The sequence below is a fragment of the Psammomys obesus genome, unplaced genomic scaffold (genome assembly GCF_907164565.1).
Source record: "Psammomys obesus unplaced genomic scaffold, mPsaObe1.curated_primary_1811, whole genome shotgun sequence".
In the NCBI taxonomy this organism is placed as follows: domain Eukaryota; kingdom Metazoa; phylum Chordata; class Mammalia; order Rodentia; family Muridae; genus Psammomys; species Psammomys obesus.
In genome coordinates this window covers 9,036,728-9,061,018 of record NW_026590663.1, presented here as the reverse complement: position 1 = coordinate 9,061,018, position 24,291 = coordinate 9,036,728, and the positions used below count along the sequence as shown (strand labels likewise).

Here is a 24,291-nt window from a genome sequence, read left to right as displayed (position 1 = left end):
GACATTTAAACAATAAAATTTAGGTTTATACTTAAATATAGGTTCAACTATCTTAGAGAATTTATTTTTAATTTCTTGCCTTATTTCTTAGTTGCCTCAATTTCAATCAAAATTGACTTCCTTTGAGTGAATATATTCAAAGGAACGTCTTTGGTCAGTGTTCTTGTGAAATTTTGTGGTTTGGAAAGTGTTCTGACTTCAGCAGCCTTGTTGACGTCCCATGGTGTGGCCCAATGGAACTCATCAACAACGCTCAGAAGGTCAGACAGGCTTGGGCAGCACAGCTGGGCGAGTGGGGTGTCAGCACTCACCCTGCACTAGTTTAAATCACTTGGTACTATGCTCTATGTTCTCTTGGCCAAGTTCCTCAGGACTCAAAACGACAGTTGCTTATAAGATTACCTGAGCCTGGCGTGGTGGCACACACCTGTGATCCAGCACTCAGGAGGCAGAGCCAGGCGGAACTCTCTGAGCTCGAGGTCAGCCTGGTCTACAAAGCAAGTACAGGACAGCCAAGGGTACACAGAAACCCTGTGTGGAAAAAATAAAAACAAAACAACAAAAACGATTATCTGAACCGGCCATGGTGGCGCGCACCTTTATTCCCAGCACTCTGGAGGTAGGGGCAGATGAATGTCTGAGCTGGAGGCCAGCCTGGTCTACACAGAGTCCAGCACAGCCAGGGCTACACAGAGAAACCCTGTCCCGAAAAATAAAAAAGAAGAAAGGAAAAGATTATTTGATAGAAAGAGCTGCAGCTCCCAGAGCTTGTGTGGGGCAGGACTCTGTATTTTAGTGAGTTGGGGTGAACATAATCTCACCAGTTGCCAGAGATGTAATTTGAAGGTAACAGTTTGAGTGCCACCACTTTTCCAGTCTGAAATGCTGTCCACTACTGACAAGTTAAAGTTCGTTGTCCTGTGCATACTTTGTGCTGCTAATTAAAATCTCTTTTTGCAGGATTCATGAATAAAATTTTCCATCCCAACATTGATGAAGCGTAAGTAACTATTTAAAAATGTTTACATTTTAGCAGCAGCTGTTCTTGATTAACTAGAGGTCATCTCTCTTGTACTGTTATAAAAGAACCCCGTTATGATGTGGGTTTTCTAAGACGGAGGACTGTGAATGCTCATTTCTACTCTAGAGGCTGGGATGTGACCATCTAAGCCTTTGAGGTTTCAGTGCAGTTATTGCTTGTACTGTTAACATTTTTCCATGTTCATGACTGGCCTTTCACTTCCTTTGGTACCCAGCTGGAATATTCCACATCTCAGTTCTTACTGTATAGACCCAAAGGACCTGCTGTCAGCAAGGGATTATAGTTTTCAGCCCCTGACATACTTCTTAGCTCTTGAGGGACAGGTCTGAATGCTAATTGCATGTCGGTTAGTGAGTCGTGGTTACTTGTCTCTTACTGACTGGTTAAAGGGCTCCATCTAGCTGTCTCGTCCTAGCAGCTGCTGCCACTTGGACTATACTTTTTCTTCCTCCAGCTTTAGCCTTGCGGTCTCAGAACTGCACAGGAAATGTTTGTGAGCCTTGTCTGAGCAGGTTCCACATCTGCATTGTGTCCCTTAATCTTTACTAGCTCAGTGTATCCGGCACCCTAACGACAAGGACATTCTTTTAAATAGCCACAGTAAAGGAGATTCCGGAATTTAGTATGATGTAATGCTTTTTATCTCCTATGTAAGCTGCATTGCCAGGCTCCTATGCTGCCTTTAGTTGTCAAGTTTCCTTAAGTAACTTTAATCAAGATCACTTCCTCAACTTACTTTTGTCATCTATAAAGATTTTAAAAATACAGACTAGCTATTTTTTTAATTAACCTTAATTTGAGTTTGTTTTTGTAGGAGACTCAGAACATGCACACATTTGACTACATAGTGAGATTCTGTCCTCAGGGAATCACAAGGTCTGTGTGTCCTTGTTCCCTGGGTTAATTCTCATCACCTGTTCAGCTGTTCTCTTCTTGGAATTATGTTCTTGTCCTTGTTGGTTGTAAATACCTGTGCTTCTCGCCCTCGAACCTCCCAACTCATCTTAAAGGATCTGTTACAAAGTTGTTTTGATAACATTGGCTGCCAGAAACATGCAACTAGATTCCTAATTTTTAAAAAGTGCCATTTCTTTCCATCTGTTTCAGGTCAGGAACTGTGTGTCTAGATGTAATTAATCAAACGTGGACAGCTCTCTATGGTGAGTTTGGCCATGGAATATTTTCTTGGAGATACTGAGGCATTTGCCTCAGAATGTTGTTTGGCTTTTCTGCAGTGGTTAATTTGTTGTGTTGGGAATGGGAAAGACTTTTGAGGGGCTGAGTGGGGGAAAAAAATGGGGTGGTGGGCGGGTGGGGGAGTGTTCCATGATTAAAAGCACCCGCTGCTCAGACAGGAGCACTGGGGTCGGGATCCCAGAGCTCATGAGAATCCAGGTGGGTGTGACCTGTCGCCATCACAGGCAGAGACAAGGAATCCCTGTGACTGCTGACATTAGCCCTGTCAGGGACCTGTGGGTGCATTGAGGCCCTGCCTCAGTGGATAAAGTAGAAAGACACGTATGCACACTGCACAGCAGCTGGGAGGTGGAAAAAGAAACTTTTTCTTTGAAGTATAAGCTTCAGTTTAGTAATACAAGTTTGAATAAGTCAACGAAGGGCCGAAGCCATGGCTCAGCGAGCGGTTAGCGAGATGTTCTTGAAAAGGACCTGAGCTTAGTTTTTCCCACCCATGGCAAGCTACTGCAATTGCCTGGAAGTTCAGCTCTGGGAGATCTACTGCCTCTGCCACAGGTACCCGAGTTCTTGTGAATAGGCTGCCCTACCCCCCCCCCCAACACATAATTGTAAACATGGTTTTAATCTTTAAAATATAAAAGATTCTGTGGGCCAGCTATGGGTCATTGGTAGTTCAGTACTCAGGAAACTGAGGCAGGAGCAAGTTTGAGGGCACCTTTGGCTGCGTAGGAAGACTGGCTGGAAAACAAAAACAAACCCAAAAACAACTAACACAGTTTGAGGGACAGCAATGCATGCGTGAACACAGACACACAGAGGTCTGCTTCTTGTGGATGTGTTCTGATGTGTGCGCCACTTAGTGGTCTCAGGGAGTGCTGTCTTGGGCGTTGGTTCCAGGGATCGCTTAACCTTCCCTCAGCTTGTAGAGTGGAGACCTGTCCACGCAACAAGTCAGCCAAACCAGTCAGCTCTTCAGAACACTGTTGAGTATCATGGAGGATGAGGAGTAGCAAGCTTTGGTCCCTGGGCTTGTCACCTGCTGAGGGAGTTAAACACAATCAAAACACTATTTGAAGTGACTTGGTGATGCTAAAGCAAAGTAAACACGTTTGTGCACAAGTCCAGATCCACAGTCCAGATGATTCTCTCTTCTCTGATGCTCACACCTGTGAGCTTGTCCTGACTGCCTGTGTGTAGGTGACCCTGAACACACCTTTCAGTCTCTCGGACTTCCCCCTTGGCCCTGCGTTGGTCGGTTGTACCTGTTGTTTTTGTTTTGTTTTATTTTGTTTTCTGTGCTGGATTGTTGTCTCCCTTTGGGGGCTGTTACGTGTGTGTCTGACTTGTCTTTGAGCAGCACTTCAGCCCAGCGCCTCTCGCTGTAAAGCGATGCAAGGATTCCCAATAGATGATAGTTGCTGAAGGCACTCGAGGAAGAGGAAAAGATCAATGAGAAGTACTGGGCAGAGGTACAAAATCCGGACGCTTGAGCCCAGCCTAATCAGAGAGACCCAAACTCAAAAATAAATAACGAATGGATAGATAGACAGATAGACGGACGTACTTGTGAGGGGCAAGAAGGGGGTATGTGGAAGGATTTGGAGAGGAGACAGGAAGGGAGAAATTATGTGATTATATTATAATCTCAAAATATTAGAAGAAAGCCAGCGAGTGAGCACAGGCCACTCTTGTCTACCCGCCTTGAAAGCCCCCTTTCCCGGGCGGCCTTGAGGGGGAGGGTCGTGTAGACACCTCACAGAGGGTCACCAGCAGTATGACTCATCCCCTTCTTCCTGAGCAGTGTTGGAGAAGCGTTTCCTCAGTAGAGTTGTGTCTCCTGATGTGTATGAAGCTGGCTCTCTTCTTACCCAAGCGCGGCTTCCCCAGCCAGCCCAGCCAGTGGCAGCTCGTGTGTGTTTCAGAGCACCACTGTTTAACCCCATCTGCTGCGTTTATGGCCCCTGGCAGCTCAGGAACAATTTAGTATTAATCTTTAAATTGTATTTATTTGTTTGTTTAAAGATTTCTCTATTGTGTTTGAGTGTTCTGCCTGCATGTGAGTGTGCCCCGAGCATGCGCGGAGCCCGTGGAGGCCAGAAGAGGGAGTCAGATGCCCTGAGCAGCCGTGTGGGTGCGGAGCCAAGCCCAGGTGCTCTGCAAGAGCCGCCACGGCTCTTAACCAGACTGTCTGTAGCCCCTAACTCAAGAAAAGTTTTGTGACCCTGGATAAGCACATACAACAAGCATGCGAATTAAACACTTACCGGCAACAGACCATGAAGACACTTATCCTAAGACAGCTGTTGGCGGGCATATCATCTTATCATGTATTAAAAATGAAAGCAAACTTGCATACTAACGAGGTCAAGTTTGGGGTTTTTTCTTTTGTTTTTTTGTTTGTTTGTTTCTGTGTAGCCCTGGCTGTCCCGGACTCCCTTTGTAGACCACGCTGGTCTCAGACTCTGAGATCTGCCTGCCTCTGCCTCCCAGAGTGCTGGGATTACAGGCGTGTGCCGAGTTTACTTTTGGAGAATTGAATGTTGGCTGAATATTTGATACTCTCAAGTGTAGATTAGCTTGGGTGTTTTTCAGCGTTCACTGATAATGGTCAGTTCTGAATGGCAGCTGTGTGTGGGAACATTCCAGAAAATGCTGGGACTCCTAACTTGATCCTCATGTGTGGAGGGCTGATGGCAAAGATACTGAAAGTATTTGGTTTTGTGTAAGAGCAGGAAATTTGGACAGTGAAAGCGTCGCAGCTCTGTTTTCAGTTTTCTGAGGTAGGCTTTCTCCTTGTAGCCCTGGCTGTCCTGGACTCACTCCGCCTGCCTCTGCGGGGAGTGCAGGTGTGCTCGGTGGTGCACCACAGCCCCTAGCACACTCACATCTCGGGTCTGAGTGAGGCGTCCCTGGCGTAGCACGTCTGTTCGGGGCTCAGGCTGCAGCACAAGTCCTGCTGTGTGCAGCGCAACTGCGACTGGGACCTTTGGAGTCGCTGTGTGTGTGCTTTTGCGGTAGTTGTGGCTGCTGCATTCTCTGGAATGTTCTGCTCTTTCAGTATTTGCGCTTCTCGTTCTCTGTGCATGTGGGTCAGCGTGCACAGTTGTGAGCTGTGGTGATGGGGGAGGGGCTTGCCCTGTCTTTTCTGCATGTGCTCCTAGAATAGTGCCTGCCCTGCATTCCACATACGTATTAAACTAAAGCAGCGTATCCACCTGCCCGCTGCCGCTTACTACAAGCTTTGGGAGCCAGAGGTGTGTAAGACAAGCTACCAGAGCCCACACATGCCAGGCTTGATTCCATGGCCAGCTGCCTGAGCTACCTGACCTAATGCTGTGTTTCCTTAAGCTGCAGCCACAGTTGAGAAGTGAAGTGTACATGGCAGAATCACACAGCCTGCTCCAATTACACCTAAAGTAAGTTAGGGTAATCTCGCTAACTCTTGTACAACTTGCCAGAAAGCCTTTCTAAAAAAGATTTACTGATTCTCAAGGACCTCATGTCTCCAAAAGCTTTTTTTAATAATTTATTTTATTTACAGTGTTGTTTTGACTGCATGTGTGTCTAGCACAGGAGGTAGACAGTTGGGAACTGGATACTGGGAATTGAACCACGGGTCCTCTGGAAGAGTCTCCAGTGCTCTTAACCGCTGAGCCATCTCTCAAGCCCCCTCCCGAAGTTTTACCAACAGATTTACTGATTGTAATTCATATGGTTCACATACTTAAAGTAATGGTTTTGCTTGTCAGTTATGTGCAAGCTCTCAGCCACCATCCCAACGAGAGCCGCTTGTTAGCTATTACCCATAGATATGTCCCTGACCCTGGAGGATCCCGAGTCTGCGCGTCATGTCTATGGACCATTCCTCGCCAACTGTGGCCCTTTGTGACTGGCGCCCTTGAGTGCCCACACTCCCAGTTTACCTCTGTCGCAGTGTGTATCCTGGCTCAGTACCCTGTTGTTAGCACATTTTATTGACGTGCTCATCAGCCGATGGTCACATGAGTGTTGTTTGGCCGAGTATTTGTGTACAAATTAAACCTTTTTGAGATGTATTTTGTTTTATGTAGCTGTTATGTAGGTGTTCAGCCTACTTGTATGTCTGTGCACCGTGTGCTGAGCCTGCAGAGGTGGAAGAGTCGGTGCTCTTGGCGTGAGTGGCCCCTGTGCGGTGCTGGTTACACAGCCCGGGACCTTGTCCATGCTCTTAACCTCCAGCCCCTATGCATAGATCTCGGCGTGCTTCTCTTCCATGGTGAGGGATTAACAGACTTATTTGCAAAGTTGCTGCACTATTTTTAACCTTTCTCTCAGAAGGTCTAAGATGGTCAGGAAAGATTTGAAAGAAACCAGTTTGACTCGTTTCCTCACACTTAGAAATGTTAGGATATACTCTTGTATTCTCTTGTAAAGCATTTAGTAAGCAATAAATATCCAGCCACTTGGGTTAAAGGGAATAAAAGGATATTTCCACAGTACACTGTTAATAGCTTTTCTGAGCGGCCCATGCCATGCCTGTGGCCGTTCTAACGTTACAGGTGAGCACAGTAGAACACACACTGTGTTTTGTTGTCCATGGTAAAAAGAGCGTGAGAAGATTGTTTTGACGTTTTGCTGTAGACAATAAACTACTTCCCTAGAAAATTCAGCAGATATTAGGTACTGAGAGGGCTGGCTCGGATGCCGTGAGGATGCTCTGGAAGTTAAGGTTTAATCTTGACAACTGAACTTGTATTGAGGACTACTACCGCCTCTGCTGTTGAAGTTTGGGGCATAGTGGGCAGGTTCTGAAGTACTCTGCCCTGCCATGATTCACAAGAGAGCCTTGTTAGTGAGGGTTAGCCAAGCATGGGAGCACATGGCAGCACATGGAGGACCTGAGTTCAGGGCTCACCTGCTCTACAAAGTGAGTACAGGAAGTCAAGGCTGTTACAGAGGGAAACCCTGTCTCGAAAAACCAAAGATAGAGACTCTTAGTAACTGGAGCTGGAGAGGTGGCTCAGAGGTTAGGAGCACTGGCTGCTCTTCCAGAGGTCCTGAGTTCAATTCCCAGCACCCACACGGTGGCTCCCGGCTGTCTGTAACTCCTTCAAGAAGACATGTTAGGCAGAACACCAGTGCCTAAAAAAGCAAATAAGCCCGTGAGAGTTGGCTTACCATAAAAGCATAGGACTTAGCTTGTTCCCCCCAAACTTGTTGCAACACCTACTTCTGCATGCCTTGGAGAAGGGGAGGGGGGAGCTGGGTTTCCTGCTGTGAACTGTGCAGTGAGCATGCGCAGCACAGTGGGCACAGCGTGTTTAGAATGGTTGGAGTTTCAGGTCTCTGCTTCCCGTAGCCTGATAACAGTAAGCATCATCGCCCATGCTAACAATAAGTTAAGTTCTTCATCCCCTTTGCCAAATGAAGCCAATTTCTGTTGGTTCATGTGACTGGCACATGGCTTCTGTTCTCATCCTGCTTGGCTTCAGATTGGTATGCTCATAATCTAATCACCAAGTAATTTTATATTACTTACTATTTCAGCAGGTAATCTGGTTACTTCTTAAAGACTGTCATCAATGTGACATTCTCTATCTGGCGTTTATCTAGCAGTTATCTCTTGTACCCTTATGACATTGAGAGAAAATAGCAAATGACAAAATTGATTCACTGGCTTGTGGCATGACAGCATCTTCTCTTCCATCCCTTCCTGCTCTTGCAGACATCAGTGATAAAAGCACAGGGGATCTGGGCTTCAGTGTCAAAGACAAATGTGACTTAAGAACTGGTGGAGAGGGCTGGGCAGATGGGGCTTACCAGGTAAGCACATTTGGTGTTCTTCCAGCGTTTGTTTCCCAGTGCCCAGGTCAGGGTGCTCGTGCCCAACTCTAAGGGATCCATGTTGTTTTTGTCTTGAGAGGGGATCAACTTGACGCAAGCTGGAGTCCTCTGAGAACCTTAAGAAAATGTTTCCATGAGATTGGCCTGTAAGTGTTTTGCTGTTGTTAGGTTGGTTTGGTTTTTCTCTGTGTGGCCTTGGCTGTCCTGGAACCAGCTCTGTAGAGCAGACTGGCTTTGAACTCAGAGATCTGCCCGTCTGTGTCTCCTGAGGGCTGGATTAAAGGCGTGGACCACCACTGTCCAGCAGGAATTTTCTCAACTGATGATTGACGGAGCTTAATTCCAGCAGGCTCTCTCTATGAGTTTGAGGTCAGCTTGGTCTACATAGTGAGTTCTATGATGGCCAGGGCTACATAGGGAGACCTCAGAAAAAAATATTAAAAAAAAAGATTGATGTGGGAAGGCCCAGCCCACTTGAGGGTGGTGTCCCCTCTGGACTGGAGGAGTCTTGCTGCTGTAATCAGCATACCGAGCAAGCCCCTGGAGAGCGCTAGGCATCCCGGTGTCTGCTTCAGGCCCTGCCTGGAGTTCTCGCCCTGGTTTCCCATCATGATGGGCGCAATCAGGAAACGGAAACTGAAGTAAGCTCCTCTTTCCCAGGTTGCTTTTGCTCGTGTAATGTTTTCTCCCAGCAGTAGAAACCCCAGCTGAGGCAGGACCTCACTCCCTCTTCTGACTCCTGAGGGCACCCACAGGGCAGCGTCCTTCATACATGCACATGCACGCGGATGTCTATGTGAACAAAAAAATTAACCTTGTCAAAAACCAGGGGAAAGGTCATTGAGCCTTGGGCAGCTAGTCGGTGGCGGCGGTGCCGCCGCACGCCTTTAATCCTGGCACTGGTGAGCTACAGCCAATCAGATCTCTGAGAGTTCAAGGCCAGCCTGGTCTGTAGAGTGAGTTTTAGGACAGCCAGGGCTACATGGTGAAACCCTGTCTCAAAAACAAAAAAATTAAGATTCTTTTTGTTTACGTGTATTCCTGTGTGTCTGCATATATGCAAACATGTGCATCCAAAGAGGCCGGAAGGGAGGACAGCACATCCCTTGGAGTTCCTGGAAGTTGTGAGCCACCCAGTGTGTATACTGAGAGCTCTCGACCACTGGACCACGCCTCCAGCCCCCGGTAGCCATTTGTACTCTTAAAGTTCGCCTTCTGATTCTTAGCTTTTACATTTTCTCTAAAAGATTTCTGTAATTGCCTTATCAGCCCACATGCAGCAAGCTGAAACACATTAACTGCAATACAACTTCATTCTTGGGCAAATTTGACCCTGCCACCCTTCATTGTACTGACCTATTGCTAAATTATATTATGGATCAAAATGTGGACAAGTGAGGAAAGTGTGAAAGATTACTTTTTTATAAAATCGGGCAGATTACCCTTAGGATTTGTTAAACAGTAGACACTTTTTATTGAGACTAAAACTGAACATATTGGATATTACTTGCCCAAGAGTCATCCAGACATAGATGGCAGCTCTGCTGGGGCTGGAGAGATGGCTCAGAGGTTAAGAGCACTGGCTACTCTTCCAGAGGTCCTGAGTTCAATTCCCAGCAACCATGTGGCTCACAACCATCTACAGTGAGATCTGCTGCCCTCTTCTGGTATGCAGGTATACATGCAGGCAGAACACTCTATGTATAATAAATAGATAGATAGATAGATAGATAGATAGATAGATAGATAGATAGATAGATAGATATAACAATAATAATAATGGTTTCTCACTCCAGCTTGTCCTAGATTCTGGTTTTGGTTTTAGTGATTTTGAGACAAGGCCTTGCTATGAAAGCCAGGCTAGCCTCATACAGCAATCCTCCTGCCTCCATGTGTGCCAGCATGCCCTGCTGTTTGTAGATATTTTGACAGGCCTGTGTGTCTTTATGACTGGTAGGGTGACAACTGTTTGAACAGGCACAAAAACTCAGCGTTGCTTCTGCACTGAGAGACTCCTAACTTCATACCTTTTAAGCAGCTAGACGGCGTTCTGAGTCATCTAGACAGAGGCCAATAGAACAGTCTCTTCTTAGAACAAGGGAGGATGGCACCTGTTACACAGAGAGAAGAAACATTGCTGAGCTTTGGCTTTGCTGGGACTTTGCCCCATGACCAGGCTTCTTTATGGACTTGCAGCTCTTCAGAAGTTGTATTTGTACGTCTCAGAAAGTAATTAGTTGAGGAAAGTGGGAAACGTTGTTGGTTGAAGAATTTAGTGTCTTAGAGATGTCATGTTCACTGGTGGCCAGCCACAGACCATGTAGTAGCCCAGGCATGGGGACCATGACTCACTGTCCACGGAGCCAGCCGAGGCAGGGCTCACAGAGAGGACCTGCTTTTTTGGAGCCGCAGTTACAGAGCTGCTTCAGTTCTTAAATACGGAGACACACAGCCATGACTTGTTTGTCTTTGTGCTTTTACTACATAGGTTCTTCTTTCTTCTTTCTTCCTCCTTCCTTCTTCTTCCTCCTCCTCCTCCTTCTTCTTCTTCTACAACTAAATTATTGGCTAGTAGTTAAAGGTTTTAATAACATGCTTTAGTGTAACTACAAGTATACCCACTGGCTGATTACAGATTAACTGCCTTCATTCCTGGAAGGTTAGTAACATGTCCTAGTGCAAGAGAAGCAAGATTGTGTCATGTTTGAACCACAGTGACCTGTGGAAAGCACCCCAGTAAGGTGAGAGGTGTTTTGAGGTTGGCTAGGCAGTGAGCATGTCTTTGCTGAGAGCTGTCTCTCTGCGATAGACAGGAATGTGCATTTTCTTCAGGTCATCTTTAGCATAAATACATTAGGAAAGGACCACAATTAAGTAGTTAGCGGAAGAGAATTTTGTATGTAGTTTAGATAACTTTATTTTACATGGATGAATGTTTGCCTAAACATACGTCTTTTACCATATTTGCGTAGTGCCTCAGAGACCAGAAGGAGGACCACAGATCCCCTGGGACTGGAGATACAGACAATTGTGAGCTACCATGTGGGGTCTGGGAATGGAAGCCAGGTCCTGAAGAGCAAGTGTTCCTAACCAGTGAGCCATTCCTGTAGCCCCTATTTCATTTTATCGTGAGACAGAGGCTCACTATGCATCCATGGCTGGCGTAAAATAGACCACTTCATAGACCAGTTTCAAAGACATCCACTCACCTGCCTCTGCCTTCTAAGTCCTGAAGACTAAAGGCATTGCCAGCCTAGACTGCTTTTAAAATGATCCAAGAGAGAGATGCTTCTGAGTGGAGACGCACAAACCTGCTGTGTGCACAGCCCGGGCTTCAAGCTCCATGTCACACGGAGAACAAAATGGCCTGCCTTAAACCTCACACACTGAAAAGCCAAATGCTACCAGTAAGTGACATCCAGTAAACACATCATGTGTTCTATATTTAAAAGCTTTGTCAAGTGTGTGACTAATTCTCAATATTTTCTAATTTCTCTGCTTAGGTTATCTACATAGACATTCTGTTTTTCAAAGAATTCACAGACAAACATGAGCACATGTGACTCATGACATCAGATTTTTTTTCTGTTTCATCTACACGTAAAGGCTTAAGTTGAGAGCTCCCTCTCCCCCACCCCACCCCTCGTGTCCCTCTGTTCAGCTCTTTATTTTGAGGCAGAGTCTCACTGTGCAGCATAGGCTGAGCTTGCAGTCCTCCTGCTTGGGCCAACAAACCCAGCTAATTACAGTACATTCTTGACTTCATCTCCTAGCGGCGAGGTGGTGCCATCCCGATGCGTTTGCAGCATGCTGCTCTGTGCCGCGGGTGCCACAGGAGGTCTGTGGCAGGCTGCCTGTCGCCCTCTTGAAAGCTCGAGGCCAACAGACAGGAGCTCTTCCCCTGCAGCTTTACCCTAGAGACCGTTACCTTTCATCTCCTTTTTCTTTATGTTAACCTACCTATCTGAGACTCTTCCTGATTGACCTCACTCAAGTCTTATCCTGAGGATGCCTGCTGCCATTTACAGCCCTTAGCAAAGTCTGCTCCCAGGACTGTTAAGTTATTCGCAGCGCAGGCATCTCTGGTTGTGGAAGACCTCAGATATCGTGGTTCCAGCAGGCTCCTGTGGTGGACAGTTGGTCCCCGTTGGTAGTGATCTTGGGAGGTGCAGAAACCTTAGGAGGTGCTCTCACTGAGAAAGTGGGTCACTGGAGGCATGCCTTTAAAGGTTATGCCCATGAGCTGGAGAGATGGCTCAGTGGTTAAAAGCCCTGACTGCCCTTCCAGAGGTTCTGAGTTCAATTCCCAGCAACCATATGATGGCTCTATAGCTTCTGCTGCTGTCTCTGCTGTCTTCTGGCATACAGGTGTACATACAGATAGAACATTCAAAATAAATAAATAAAATCTTTATCTTAAAAAAAAAGGTTATGCCCAGTACCCGCTCTGTCCCTTGCTCTCTACTTCCTGGCCAGCAAGTAAAGAGCCTCCTCCGTCCACATTCCCACTGCCAGCATGTTCTCTCCAACAGCACTTGGGGCCAAGCAACACCCCCCCCCCCCAGGCTGCTGTCTGAGGTATTGGGCATACCTGAGAGTTCCAGGACAGCCAGGGCTGCACACTCGAGACCCTGTCTCACAAAAGAGATACATACATACATACATACAGTATATATATACAGTATTTATTTATATATATAATTTCATTGTGGTCTTTCAGTGTTCACAGACTGTAAGCAGGAGAAAACATTTTAGAATGTTTAAACAAGTCCCAAATCTGTTATTGTAGCTTCCAACGAGCTGGTAAAAAGATTTTAAAAATCTATTAATTAGCCTAAAATTATAAAAAGGACCAAGGGAAATATGGAAGTCTTTTAATTATTTACTCTATCTCAAGCCCTTGTTTGTTTGTTTGTTTGTTTGTTTTTTCTGTTTTCAGTTTTTTGTTTTTTGAGACAGAGTTTCTCTGTGTATCCTTGACTGTCCTGGAACTCATTATGTAGACCAAGCCTATCTCTCTGATTTTAGAGATGGGATTAAAGACATTTGCTGACACTGCCACTCAGCTCGCTCTTTCTTTTCTCTTCCTTCCTTCCTTCCTTCCTTCCTTCTCCTCCTCCCTCCTCCTCCTCCTCCCCCTCTTCTTTCTCCTCCCCTCTCCCTCCTCCTCCTCCCCCTCTTCTTCCTCCTCCTCCCCCTCTTTGTTCTCCTTCTCCTTCCTCCTCCTCCTCCTTCTTTCTTCTTCTTTCTTCTTCCTTCTTCCTTCTTCTTCTTCTTTTTGGTCAATTTGTCGATTTTGAGACAAGGTCTTGTTACCCTGTCTCCCAAGTGCTGGAATTTTGAATAACAGTGACCAGAATCCCAGAGAAAGCTCTGTGTAAGTCACAGAAGGAATCATGGGTTCTCGACCACAGGAACTGCCTTTGGTCCATCCTTTTCCCTGTTTAGTCATAAGCCAGATCTTTTCTCCCTCTTCTTCCAGCCTGCTCCTTACTGAATTACGGACAGAGGAGAGTAGTGACTGTGGCTCATAACTACCCATGGTAGTCAGTCCTGGGCAGGGCACAGAGGACTTCATGCTCCTCTGTTCCGTCCTGTTTGTGCTAGGACCAAAGTCCAGGGCCTTTGGCTGGTGGCATGTGGCCTAGCGTTGGAACTTGTTCCTGAGGAGAAAGGCAGTGACTGCTTTAAAGAGGCCTTTTCTGATACTGTCAACGTGAGAATTTGAAGTTCCCAGTGCCCTCGGAGGTTCAACTTGGCCAAGGCACATTGTCAGGGCATTATAGGAAGAAAGCCTAATCAAGCTCCTTTGTGATGTTTTGGGGTCTGTCTTAGTTACTTTTCTGTTCCTCATGGCCACAGCAACTTACAAAAGAAAGCATTTAATTGGGGCTTACCTGCAGTGAGTCCATTGCCATCATGGCAGTAGGCATGTCCTAGAGCAGCAGCTGAGAGCTGACTCCACTTAGCTCTTTCCTGTCTGAGGTGAGAGGCAGAGAGGGAGACTGGGCCTGGCATGCCCATCTCCTGTGACACCTCCTAATGCTTCCTAAATAGTCCACCAGCTGGGACCCAGACATTCAAATATTAAATGTCTTTGGGACCATTCTCATTCAGCCACCGGAGAGTCCAAGAGCAAGGGTATTCTGATCAAGGGAGTGGGTTTTCACAAAATTAATTTTATAGTAATACATTTATTGCTTTGATGTTTGAAGACAGTGGGGTACTAGAGTGAGGGGACAAAGCTGATTCTTTGGGGAGATGTGTGGACAAGGTCTCACTCGCGTTGTACCCTTGGCTGACTTGGAACTCAACTGTATAGACCAGGATTCCTTCAAACTGCTTCTGAGTGTGGGAATTAAAGGTGTGTGCTACCACGTGACTTACAAAGCCAGCCGTTCCATTGCAGTACTGGTGTCATAAGATGCTTGTTTGGGGGGTGGTCTGCTTTTTTAAGGGACGCCAGGGCCCTGGCAGCCTGAAAAGCGAGGATGGGCAGTAGGAAGACACGGGTGGGTGTGGCATGACTTAGCTCTTACGAATGGCGCTGTGGCTACGATGAGGTGTGCACGTGCATTTGGAGGTCAGAACAACCTTGGATGCTGTTCCTCAGACTCCTGGTACCATTCGTGTGAGACGGGGTTTCTCAGCGGTGTGGAGTATCACCAAATAGGCAAGGCTGGCTGGCCAGCTCCCCGATCTGCCCGCCTCTGTTTCTCCTCCCGCCAGCACTGGGATTGCAGGTGTGCATTCTGAGGACTCAAACTCAGGCGTTCGTGCGTAGAGGCAAGCTCCCACTGACTGGAACATCCCCACTCACCTTAATGGTTTTGAACTCCTGATTGTTCACTGTAGTACACCGGGCAAGTAGTTTCTGCATTAAATCTGAAACCCAAAGAATTTGCAAGTAAAAATTTGCTCTGGTGAGAGGTCACATCTGTGTTAATATTTTAGGCTGGTCCTTTGTTTACTTTGAAATGGGTTTTATAGTTCTTTTAGAGCTCTGTGAAATGCCCTGATAAGAGCCAGGCATGGTGGCACATACCTTCAGTCTTCGCAGAGTCAGCAAATCTCTGAGTTCAAGGCTAGCCTGGTCTACAAAGCCAGTCTAAGGCAGCCGGGCTACACAGAGAAACCCTGTCTTTAAAAAAAAAAAAAAAAAGGACCGGAATGAGAACAGCAGTGTTACACTTCTCTTTTTACAGGTGAACAGGTTGAGGTGCAGAGAGGAGGGATCTGAGATTAGACTTGAGGTTTTCAAACGCTGTTCACTGTTGGGGAGCACGTCTCCCTTTTGCTGAAGGTAGTGCAGCCTAATGGGGTTTGCACAGCCAAATGTCCACAGTGCCTTTGGTGATGGTTGCCCCTGCTTACCCTGAGGCAGCCCCTAAGGCCCTGAAATAGACTCACCACTTGCCTGTGTTTTGGCATGCCCCCACCGGAGAAGGTAGCTGCCACAGTGTGCAGGAAAAGGCGGTTGAGGGGGTGTGAGGAGCCAGGCGTGACAGCACATGCCTTTAATCCCCATTACTCTTGAGGCAGAGACAGGCAGGTCTCTGGGGGTTCCCGGCCAGTCAGGGCTAAGGAGGGAAAAAAGTTGTAGGGAAGAGCAGCAGGTGCGTGTGTGCCAAGACCTCTGGTTTTTGACCTAATACTTGGAAAAGAGATTCTGGGGAAGAGGTTCATTAGGAGGGTACCTATACCCTCAGCCTTCAGGAGGCCAAGGCAGGAGGATCACCAAGCGTTTGGAGCCAAACTGGTCTACAAAGTCAGACCCTGTCCTAAAAAACCAGCGGTAAAACAGAGTTGGTTGTGAATTTTTCCTAGAATGACTGTAGCTAATTCTTGGTTAGTAGTTTGGGTCGTCTTTGCCAGTGCTTTTGTCTGTGGTACCCAGGGCCTTGCAAGTGCTCTGTTCCTGAGTTCCATCCCACACTTGTGAAAGAAGAGTCTACACAACCTCACATGCAGAGCGAATCAGGGATGCCTGCCTGGTTGTCACTGTGGCCCTGTGAGCCCGGGAGCTCTGGTGCCAGCCGCTGCATCACCTCCCCCCAGAGCTGCCCGAACCCTCCCCGTGTTTCTTTTCTGATTACAGGTGTGACTCAGCACACTGTAACAATGGATCAGAGTGTGTTAACACAGGAAGAGGGTAGAACAGGAAGCAAGAATCAGTAATTAAGGGTTCTTTTGTTTGTTTGGAGCCAACACTTTGGTAAAGCTACCTATTGGTAGCTTGAGGACACTTAAAAATGGTCGGAAAGGTTATGCGCTTCCTGGAGCCCAGGCAGCCGGTCAAAGGGACGAAGCCTGCGTTTTGTGTTTCAGTGTTTTGTAGTCTGGTGGGAGCGGTCAGTAGTCACTGCCATCGTCAGCTCTAGTGAGCAGCATGGGCTGTGCCCTGTGCTGGGCAGCAGAGGCGGCCTGCGCCCCCTGCGGAGAGACGCCAGACCATGCAGTGTGGCTGCTTGGAGCTTGCCTCCCCGCCAAAGCCAGGCGCCATGTCTGAACCCCTTGGCAGGCAGCGTGGTCGATGGGCCCCTGTTTGGAATGCAGTCTCTTGGGCAAGGTCTGTAACCTCTGTCTCCAGTGTCGTTGTGTGTGGGAAGGACTTGGTGTAAGCACCTCTGGTTTCAGCCAGGTACTCAGCAAAGCTCAAAGTGTCCTGACAAAACGGTGTGGTTGCTCACGCCTGTAATACCAGCATCTCGGGGCTGCTGAGGCAGGAGGATTGAGAGTTTGGGGCCAGCTTGGGCACACAGCAAGATGAAATTCTTAAGGGAAATTGTTTTGTTTTGGCCTCGTGTTAAAATTTTAACACTTGTGTCCTGGTATGGGACTTTATTGTACTTTGGTCCCGTGGGAAACCTCCGAGGCATTCCTTCATTCTGATGGAGCTATTGGGGGAAAACAGATTGAGCACCCTGCCCAGGGACTCTAGTACAGGATCCACGGCCCACGTTTGAGGGTTTCGGTTAGACTTAAGTAGACCGGGAGGCTTACTTCCTGGTTTTCTCTGACGTATCAGGTGCTTATCGGATCCTTGACACGGAGCAGCTGTTTTGAACAGTACAAAGAAGGGACATTTTTATCTCTGCAGAATGTTCTGTAGAGAAGCACAACTCTAGAATATTCCAGGAAGTGAGCAGGAAGAACCTACAGTCTGAAAGGTTTTCTTCATTTATGGTGTTAAATTTTTTGTTATTATTTTTGTTCTTGTTTACTTTTTTCCAGACAGGGTTTCTCTGTGTAGCCTTGTTGTCCTGGAACTCACTCTGTAGACCAGGCTGACCTCAAACACAAGAGATCCACCTGCCTCTGCCTCCAGAGTGCTGGGATCACAGTGCCGGTGCGTCCGGCTGTGGTGTTGAGTTCTTTGTGGGGATGAATCGAGGGCCATGGGCGTGCTCAGGGAGCCCTCTGCCCCTGCAGCCTTGTTTCGGGGGCGTTTCTAGAGCAGGTGGAACAGTTTGTATCCAGAGCTTCCCCGGAGACAGCCACGCCTCTTGGTATTGTTAGCTTTGGCTCCTCGGGGCCACAGCTGCAGAGCTGGACAGAACAGACACCTTTGTTGGCCACAAGAGCTGAAGTTTGTATTCCAGTCTTTTATGAAAGCTCTGACGGCCCCTTTTTTACGGCTGACGTGGGTTTTCTCAACCTCGCCGTAAGTGTCATTTTGTTGCTGGCAGTTTTTTGTAGTGAGTGATCCTGTGCATTGTAAAACATTTCCATAGCATCCCTGCTCCTACCCAATAGATGTCAGCATCCCAACCTGTGGTGACCAAAATATTTCCTTATGCTGCTCAGTTCCCTGGGTATCCACAGAGCCCAGGTAGTGGGAGTCGGGAAGCCTCCATCAGTGCCAGTGCACAGGCAGCCATTGGAGAAACAGCAACAGTAAGGACAGCAGCGCAGAGTGGGGAAGTAGGAAGAAGAGGTCTGACGTGTGCTGAGGGTGGGATTTCGTCACCTCTGGGTTAGGGAAGTGGGGACTGGGTCATACCCAGGTTTTCTGTGGGGTTCTCCTCCCATCCCTAAACTCCCAGAATGATGACCCATGAGACTCAAAGTAATTTTACAGATACCTAGGCCATCCAGCTAGGCTCTTCTCTGACTAGCTCATAACTCAAAATAACCCATTTTTCCAATCTTCATTGTGCCACATGGCTGATTGCCTGAGCCCAGGTATGGTGCGTCTGTCCTCCTCACACTTTGCCTTCTGAATCCCGAGCACAGGGCCTGTCTCAGACTCCCTCCTGCCTGCCGGGATGTCCTGCCTTGTGTCTCCCGCTTCACCTGTAGGCTAAAGGTTTTTACATACAGACACAAGAGATTCCTTCCTTATACAGTTTTCATGCTTCCTTTGTGAACTTGGGGTGATTGCCGTATACAGAGATCTGTGTATGTCCAGTAAGACGAGTTAATACGAGCAGTTAGTTGCTTATATGTCTGTCTGTCTATAGTATTTCTGCCTGCATGTGTGCTTACACACCAGGAGAGGGCACCAGAGCTCACTATAGATGCTTGTGAGCCACCATGTGGGTGCTGGGAATTAACTGAGGTCCTCTGGAAGAGCAGCCAGTGCTCTTAACCTCTGAGCCGCCGCTCCAGCCCCAGGTTCTTATAGTCTTACTGTTATCTATAAGTGGTTTGTATAGGTTTCTGCCCTTCTTATCTTGCATAATTGAAGAACTGGATTATCTCTGCATCCAGTAGACGTTAATACCAGCCCATTCTTATAATCCCAGCCCTCGGGAGGATCATGAGTTCAAAGCCAGCTTAGATACTTAATGAGATCTTGACAAGGGGCTTGGGGAACAAAACATTAAATACCAAATTCTCTTTTTTTAAAAAAAAAAAAACTTTTTTTCCACTTTCCAAAACAAGATTTCAGTGAATTGCCAGGCTGGCTTCATCCTCCAGCCAGTCCTCCCGCCTCACCCCCTGAACACTGGGATTGCCTGTGTTCCTGCGGCTTGGGGGGTAAAGCAGGAATGTAAGGGCACCCTCTGGCCAAGCTTGTGGCCAGCCTGAGCTGTGAGAGACCCTGTCACAGACAGCAACAGTGATGTACAGCAGAGGACTAGAACATCATAAAATTGGCTGCTGTGAGGAATTACTCAGAGGAGCGAGGTTCAGTTCCCAGCACCCATACAGGCTCCACTGCTAGTGGGAACTGCTGCCCTCTTCTGGTAGCTGTGAGCACTGCACACATGCCATACAGACAGGCAGACAAAACAGCCACAAAAATGAAAGCCTGCAGGAAGTTAACTCACTTTGAGCTGGTAAGAAGGCGCGGTGTGGGTGAGCTGTTTGCCGGGCACACTTGGCTTCCTGAGCTCAGTCCCCAGAACCCAGGTGACAGTGGAGGCGAGAACCAGCTCCACAGAGTGTGGTCTTGAGCACTCTGCCAAGGCGCTGGCCTCGGAGCCCTCATGCACACCCGGAATGCTACATTTTAAGAAGTTACAGTAGCTTGGTTTGCAGTAGCTTATTGGGGCATGATTTTCAATAAATAGTGTGTGTTTCTAGAATCTCAGTTTGGGAAATGGAGTGAAATAGAATTGGGAAAACAGCTGTGCTCATACTAGCCTCCCAAGACTGAATTCAAACTCTCAGCAATACAAAAAAGGGAAACTGGGGTTGTAGGTAAAGGCTGGGAAAATTGCCCTCCAAAGAGAACAAGAATGTATATCCTGACCTGGTTCCTTAAGTTTAAATTTTAAAATGTAGTTGATGTTGAAACAAGTATGTTATAGCGGAGCATACGTAATCCACAGTAGTTACGTATTTAAGCAGGTAAGTAGGAGGGGGTGGGGTACTGGGGGAGTAGAAAGAGAAGCCTGTGGCTAAGAGTGTGTACTGCTCTTGTGGGGGTGTGGCCCCGCACCCCCAGGCTTCAGGGCACTTGATGCAGATTCAGACGGCCTAAACACCTACACGCTTTAAGTGCAGGTGGGCATGCTGTAGTCCCAGCAGAGGCAGGGACAAAGCGAGTCCAGGACACAGAGGCTACACAGAGAAACCCTGTCTGGAAAACTTTTTTTAAAAAGTTATTTAAGAGTGGAGTAGGCATTCTTGCCTGCTGAACTCCATGTGACGTTGTATGCCCCGTGCATGAAGTGTTTGTTTGTTCTTTCAGATCTTACCAATATATTTGAGTCCTTCCTGCCCCAGTTGCTGGCCTATCCTAACCCTATAGACCCTCTGAATGGCGATGCTGCAGCCATGTACCTCCACCGACCAGAAGAGTACAAGCAGAAAATTAAAGGTAAGCTGGGATGTGCTTTTAGTTGGCCATTTAAAGTCTTTTTGGTTGTTGTTTTGTTTTGCCAAGCAGGGTTTTTCTTTGTAACCCTGTCTGTCCTGGAACTCACTCTGGAGCCAAGGCTGGCCTCAAACTTAGAGATCAGCCTGCCTCTGCTTCCCAAGTAGGAGATTAAAAGTGTGTGCCACCAATGCCCAGCTTAAAGCCTGTGTAAGATACGAAGTCCCGCTGCTGTAAATAAAAAATAAGGGTTGGGCTATGTAATGTTTATTATTATCCCTAAGATTTCATGGCAGTCTTATCTAACCCACTATCACACATAACAAGACACAGACACTTGTTAGATTTATAATTGCCTATTTTACCTTCGGCTAGGCAGATACTTTACCTACTCTTGTTTCAATATCCTCACCATCCATCTCCCAGCCCCCCATCCAATGCCCATCTGCCTTAATCCTCCTCATCTGGTCCTACCCTACTTGCTTACACTCTTCATCTGGGCCTTTCCACCCCATTGTTGGAGTCCTTCCTCCCAGACACCGTGGCTGTTTCTCCACACTAATGCACTGGGGTGTCCTCCTTCCTCCTCTCTTCTCTGGCTGTGTCCCTGTCTCAGAAGCCTGGAAACCTTAGCCACACCTACCCTGTCCTGCCCTGCCCAGGTGTAGGCCATTTAATCAACCAGTCAGGTATGTCTTAGGCAGGTTTACAGCAAGGATGGCTGTAACCAGATCTTGAGGGCCAGTAACAGGCATCAGACCAACCTTTAACATAGTTCCTTGTCGTTTTCTCTAGTCTAAAAAGAGGCTGCAGTGGCAGGGCCCCATTGACTCCCTCATAGGGTTTAGATTCTGCTTTCCCACACTTGGCCCCACCTGCATACTGGGCTGGAGTTGGATTTTAAAAATTGTGAAAGATCATCTAAAGCTTCAGACACAGACATACCCATATCCACATCATTTAAAAAAATGTAATGCAGGTGTGTAAGCAAGGTTGCATACTAAGCGGCCTGTGGGCGTGGGCATCCTTGGCATTGGCTAAAGATAGGTCCACCTGCTCAAAGCTGTTGCTGGTACACGCCTCAGCCAGCACTCAGGAGGGAGAGGCCGGGGAATATCTTGGGTTGGAGGACTGCCAGGTGTACATAGAGAAATCCTGTCTCAAAAAAAACAACCTAGGCCTAGTCCTGGGCACTTCTGGCTCTGTTACAATCTAACCTAGGCCTAGAATGTTTTTAGCCTCTGAGACTTACTGCTGAATATCACCCTCTCTGTTCTTACTGAGCTCTGGGCTGCCACCTTCTCATTCTCTGGCTTGTTCTTAGCCTTCACCTGTGTCTAGCCTGTCTGTCTCTGTCTCTCTCTTTCTCTCTGCATTGTCCCTAAAGTAGCTTCCCTTCCTGTCAGATCTTCTCTGATTTGTCACTGTCTCTGCCACCCAGGTGAAGACATGGGGCTCCCTTCTGCAACCTAACTTTGCCTTCCTTGTTTGGGGTTGAAGGCCGGTGCCACCATGCCTAAGCTTTTCTTTACCTGGAACTTCGCATCAGTTCAGGCTGTCCTTGAACTCAGGTCTGCTGGATTAAAGGCATATTGCATTTCAGACAGATCACAGAGACCTAGGTCTTTGGATGTGATGAATTCAGAGCAGTCACATTCTGAATTAAAACTCCTCTACACATGGTAGTACATCCTATAATCTCAGCACTTGAGAGGTGGTGGAAACAGAAAGATTGAGACGTTCAAGGTCATCCCTTAGCTTCAAATCAAGTTAAAACCAGCCTTGAGTGTAGTAAGATTTACTTATTATTTATGCAGTGTTCTGCCTGCATGCCAGAAGAGGGCACAAGATCCCACTATAGATGGTTGGGAGCCACCCTGTGTGTGCTGGGAGTTGGACTCAGGAAGAGCAGCCAGTGCTCCTAACCTCTAACTGGTCTCTCCAGCCCCCAGGAAAACAAAACAGAAAAACTTAAGTAGATTTGTTATGGTTCAAAGGGCTCTAAGTCTCAGTCTACAAACTTTGTTCAGAAGAAAATATGGTTCGGTATGGTAACACACACCTGTCGTCTGAGCACTGGACACACAGAGGCAGGAAGCTCGCAGCAAGGCTCATCTTAGCCAGGGCTTCACCACTGCCTGACAACACTAAAGGAAGGAAGGTAGGGAAGTACTCCTGCCTAGATGCTGTGCTGGTTTTCGGGCATCAGCAGGCTGCGTGGTCGTGTTGCCGACCTTGTCATGGCAGCTCCAATGGCTCCATAGAAGAAGACGCAGCCTGAGGACGCCCATCCAGAGTGTGTGTGGCAGCTCCCTTCTTGTACTCCTCCTCAGCCGGCACTTTGGCCTGGGCTCCTGAGGCTTAGATCTAGGGGTGAACAGTGCACGGGAGAGCCAGCACACAGCAGGGTGAGACCATTAGTGCCGTCTGCTTCCACACCTGTGCTCGGGATCTGTGTCTTGTTCTCCAGTACAGACCCGGGCTAGCTGGGTTACTGGGCTGCAGCTCAGAGGAGGCTGTGCAGGCGTCATTCCTGCTCTGGAGGTAGACCACTTTCCTCACAGGGGAGGTAAAAACTGGGCCGCCCATTGCATCCCACACAAGCCACTTCCTCTGTGGAATCCCCCTTGGCTTTGGTAATCCTGTCACATCTTACCCCAGCCTAGCAGGTGCGTGTGCCCTGGGCTCGCTGAACTCAGCCTGTGCTTTCTTCCCCCCTCCCCGTGCAGAGTACATCCAGAAGTACGCAACGGAGGAGGCCCTGAAGGAGCAGGAAGAGGGCACCGGCGACAGCTCCTCAGAGAGCTCCATGTCTGACTTTTCTGAGGACGAGGCCCAGGACATGGAATTGTAGTGGAAAGGGTGCCTGCCTTCCAGAAGGACTGTTATTTCCTAACCATGAGAAGCAGACTCTGATATTCATATTTAAACAAAGCAATTTTTTTTATTACTAAACAAGGTTTTTATGAATAATAGCATTGATATATATATATTATATATCACCCTTTAGATCTTGATTTCTTGGTCATTTCTCAACTGAGGTGCATAGCATATCCCCACATTCCATTTTGGTAGCAGTATGCAGTCCGAATGCATGCATTCATAGTCCATTTGGCCGAGTCAGCCTGTGTGCTGCTCAACTGTCAAGAATTGCCGCTCTGATAGGTAAACACGAGTAAACCAGCAGGAAAAGGTTGCTTCTTCTTATTGATGGTTCCAAAGAAAAAACCAAATCTACCAGCTCTTGGATGAAGATAGAGCAGTGCTTTTCCAGAGTGGAAAGGAAAAGGCTGAGAGGCATGCTTTGTGGGCGAGTGAAGCCGGCCCTGTGTCCAAAAGTCAGCTGCTCCCAAGCCCTCAGTGGCCCTTTCTGAGAAGCAGTACAAACAGGCTGGATGAGAAGTGAGACCTAGAACCTCCCCTTCCTTTTTTTTAATTGGATTTAAGTGCGTTTTTCTGGGTAGATCCTGCCTTCCGTGCCACCAGGCCTGCAGCCACCTTGGTTTCACTTTGGGAAACATTTGGGAAGTGTTTTCTAAGCCCGTTTCTTTTGGGGGTGTAGCTTGTCATCCAGAGCTTTCTTGAGAGAACAGGACTGAAGGAGAAAAGTGACTGGAAGATGGAGGTAATCTGACCTAGCTGGGCCTGATGGAGACCACTGCCCTGGACCGAGGGGGAAAAGCTGCAAGCGGTTTTGTTTGGGTTTTTTTTTTTTCTTTTTTCTCTTTTAATTTTTTTTATTTGTGTGAATTGTTGGTAGACAGGTTGCAGATTTAATTTCACCAGGAGACAGTCTCCTCCTTGGGTGAGGCGCTCAGTGGACCAGCAGGTGAGGAAGACCGGTCTCTCGGCTTGAGGCCCGCACGGCCCTTGAACTCCAGTCTATTTTCCTTCTGGACGCATCCCATTTGCCAACTGCTTTTGGGAATTTGAGAGCCAGAACACCCTAACTCTGGAATGG

The 24,291-nt window shown here is 47.5% G+C and overlaps 1 protein-coding gene across 2 annotated transcripts in view; it reads left to right on the top strand.

The window, feature by feature from the left end:
• The window catches only part of Ube2h (ubiquitin conjugating enzyme E2 H), an 80,701-nt gene extending 57,399 nt beyond the window's left edge, over positions 1–23,302 (top strand). Inside the window, exons 4-7 of one of the 2 annotated variants that reach the window (XM_055608193.1) lie at positions 961–1,000; positions 2,150–2,202; positions 20,205–20,333; positions 23,060–23,302. In XM_055608193.1, the coding sequence (XP_055464168.1) occupies positions 961–1,000; positions 2,150–2,202; positions 20,205–20,333; positions 23,060–23,184 (347 nt within the window). In that variant the 3' untranslated portion in view covers positions 23,185–23,302. The remainder of the gene's footprint in view (positions 1–960; positions 1,001–2,149; positions 2,203–20,204; positions 20,334–23,059) is intronic. The other variant, XM_055608194.1, reaches the window with a different exon arrangement.
• Positions 23,303–24,291: the final 989 nt, after the last annotated feature.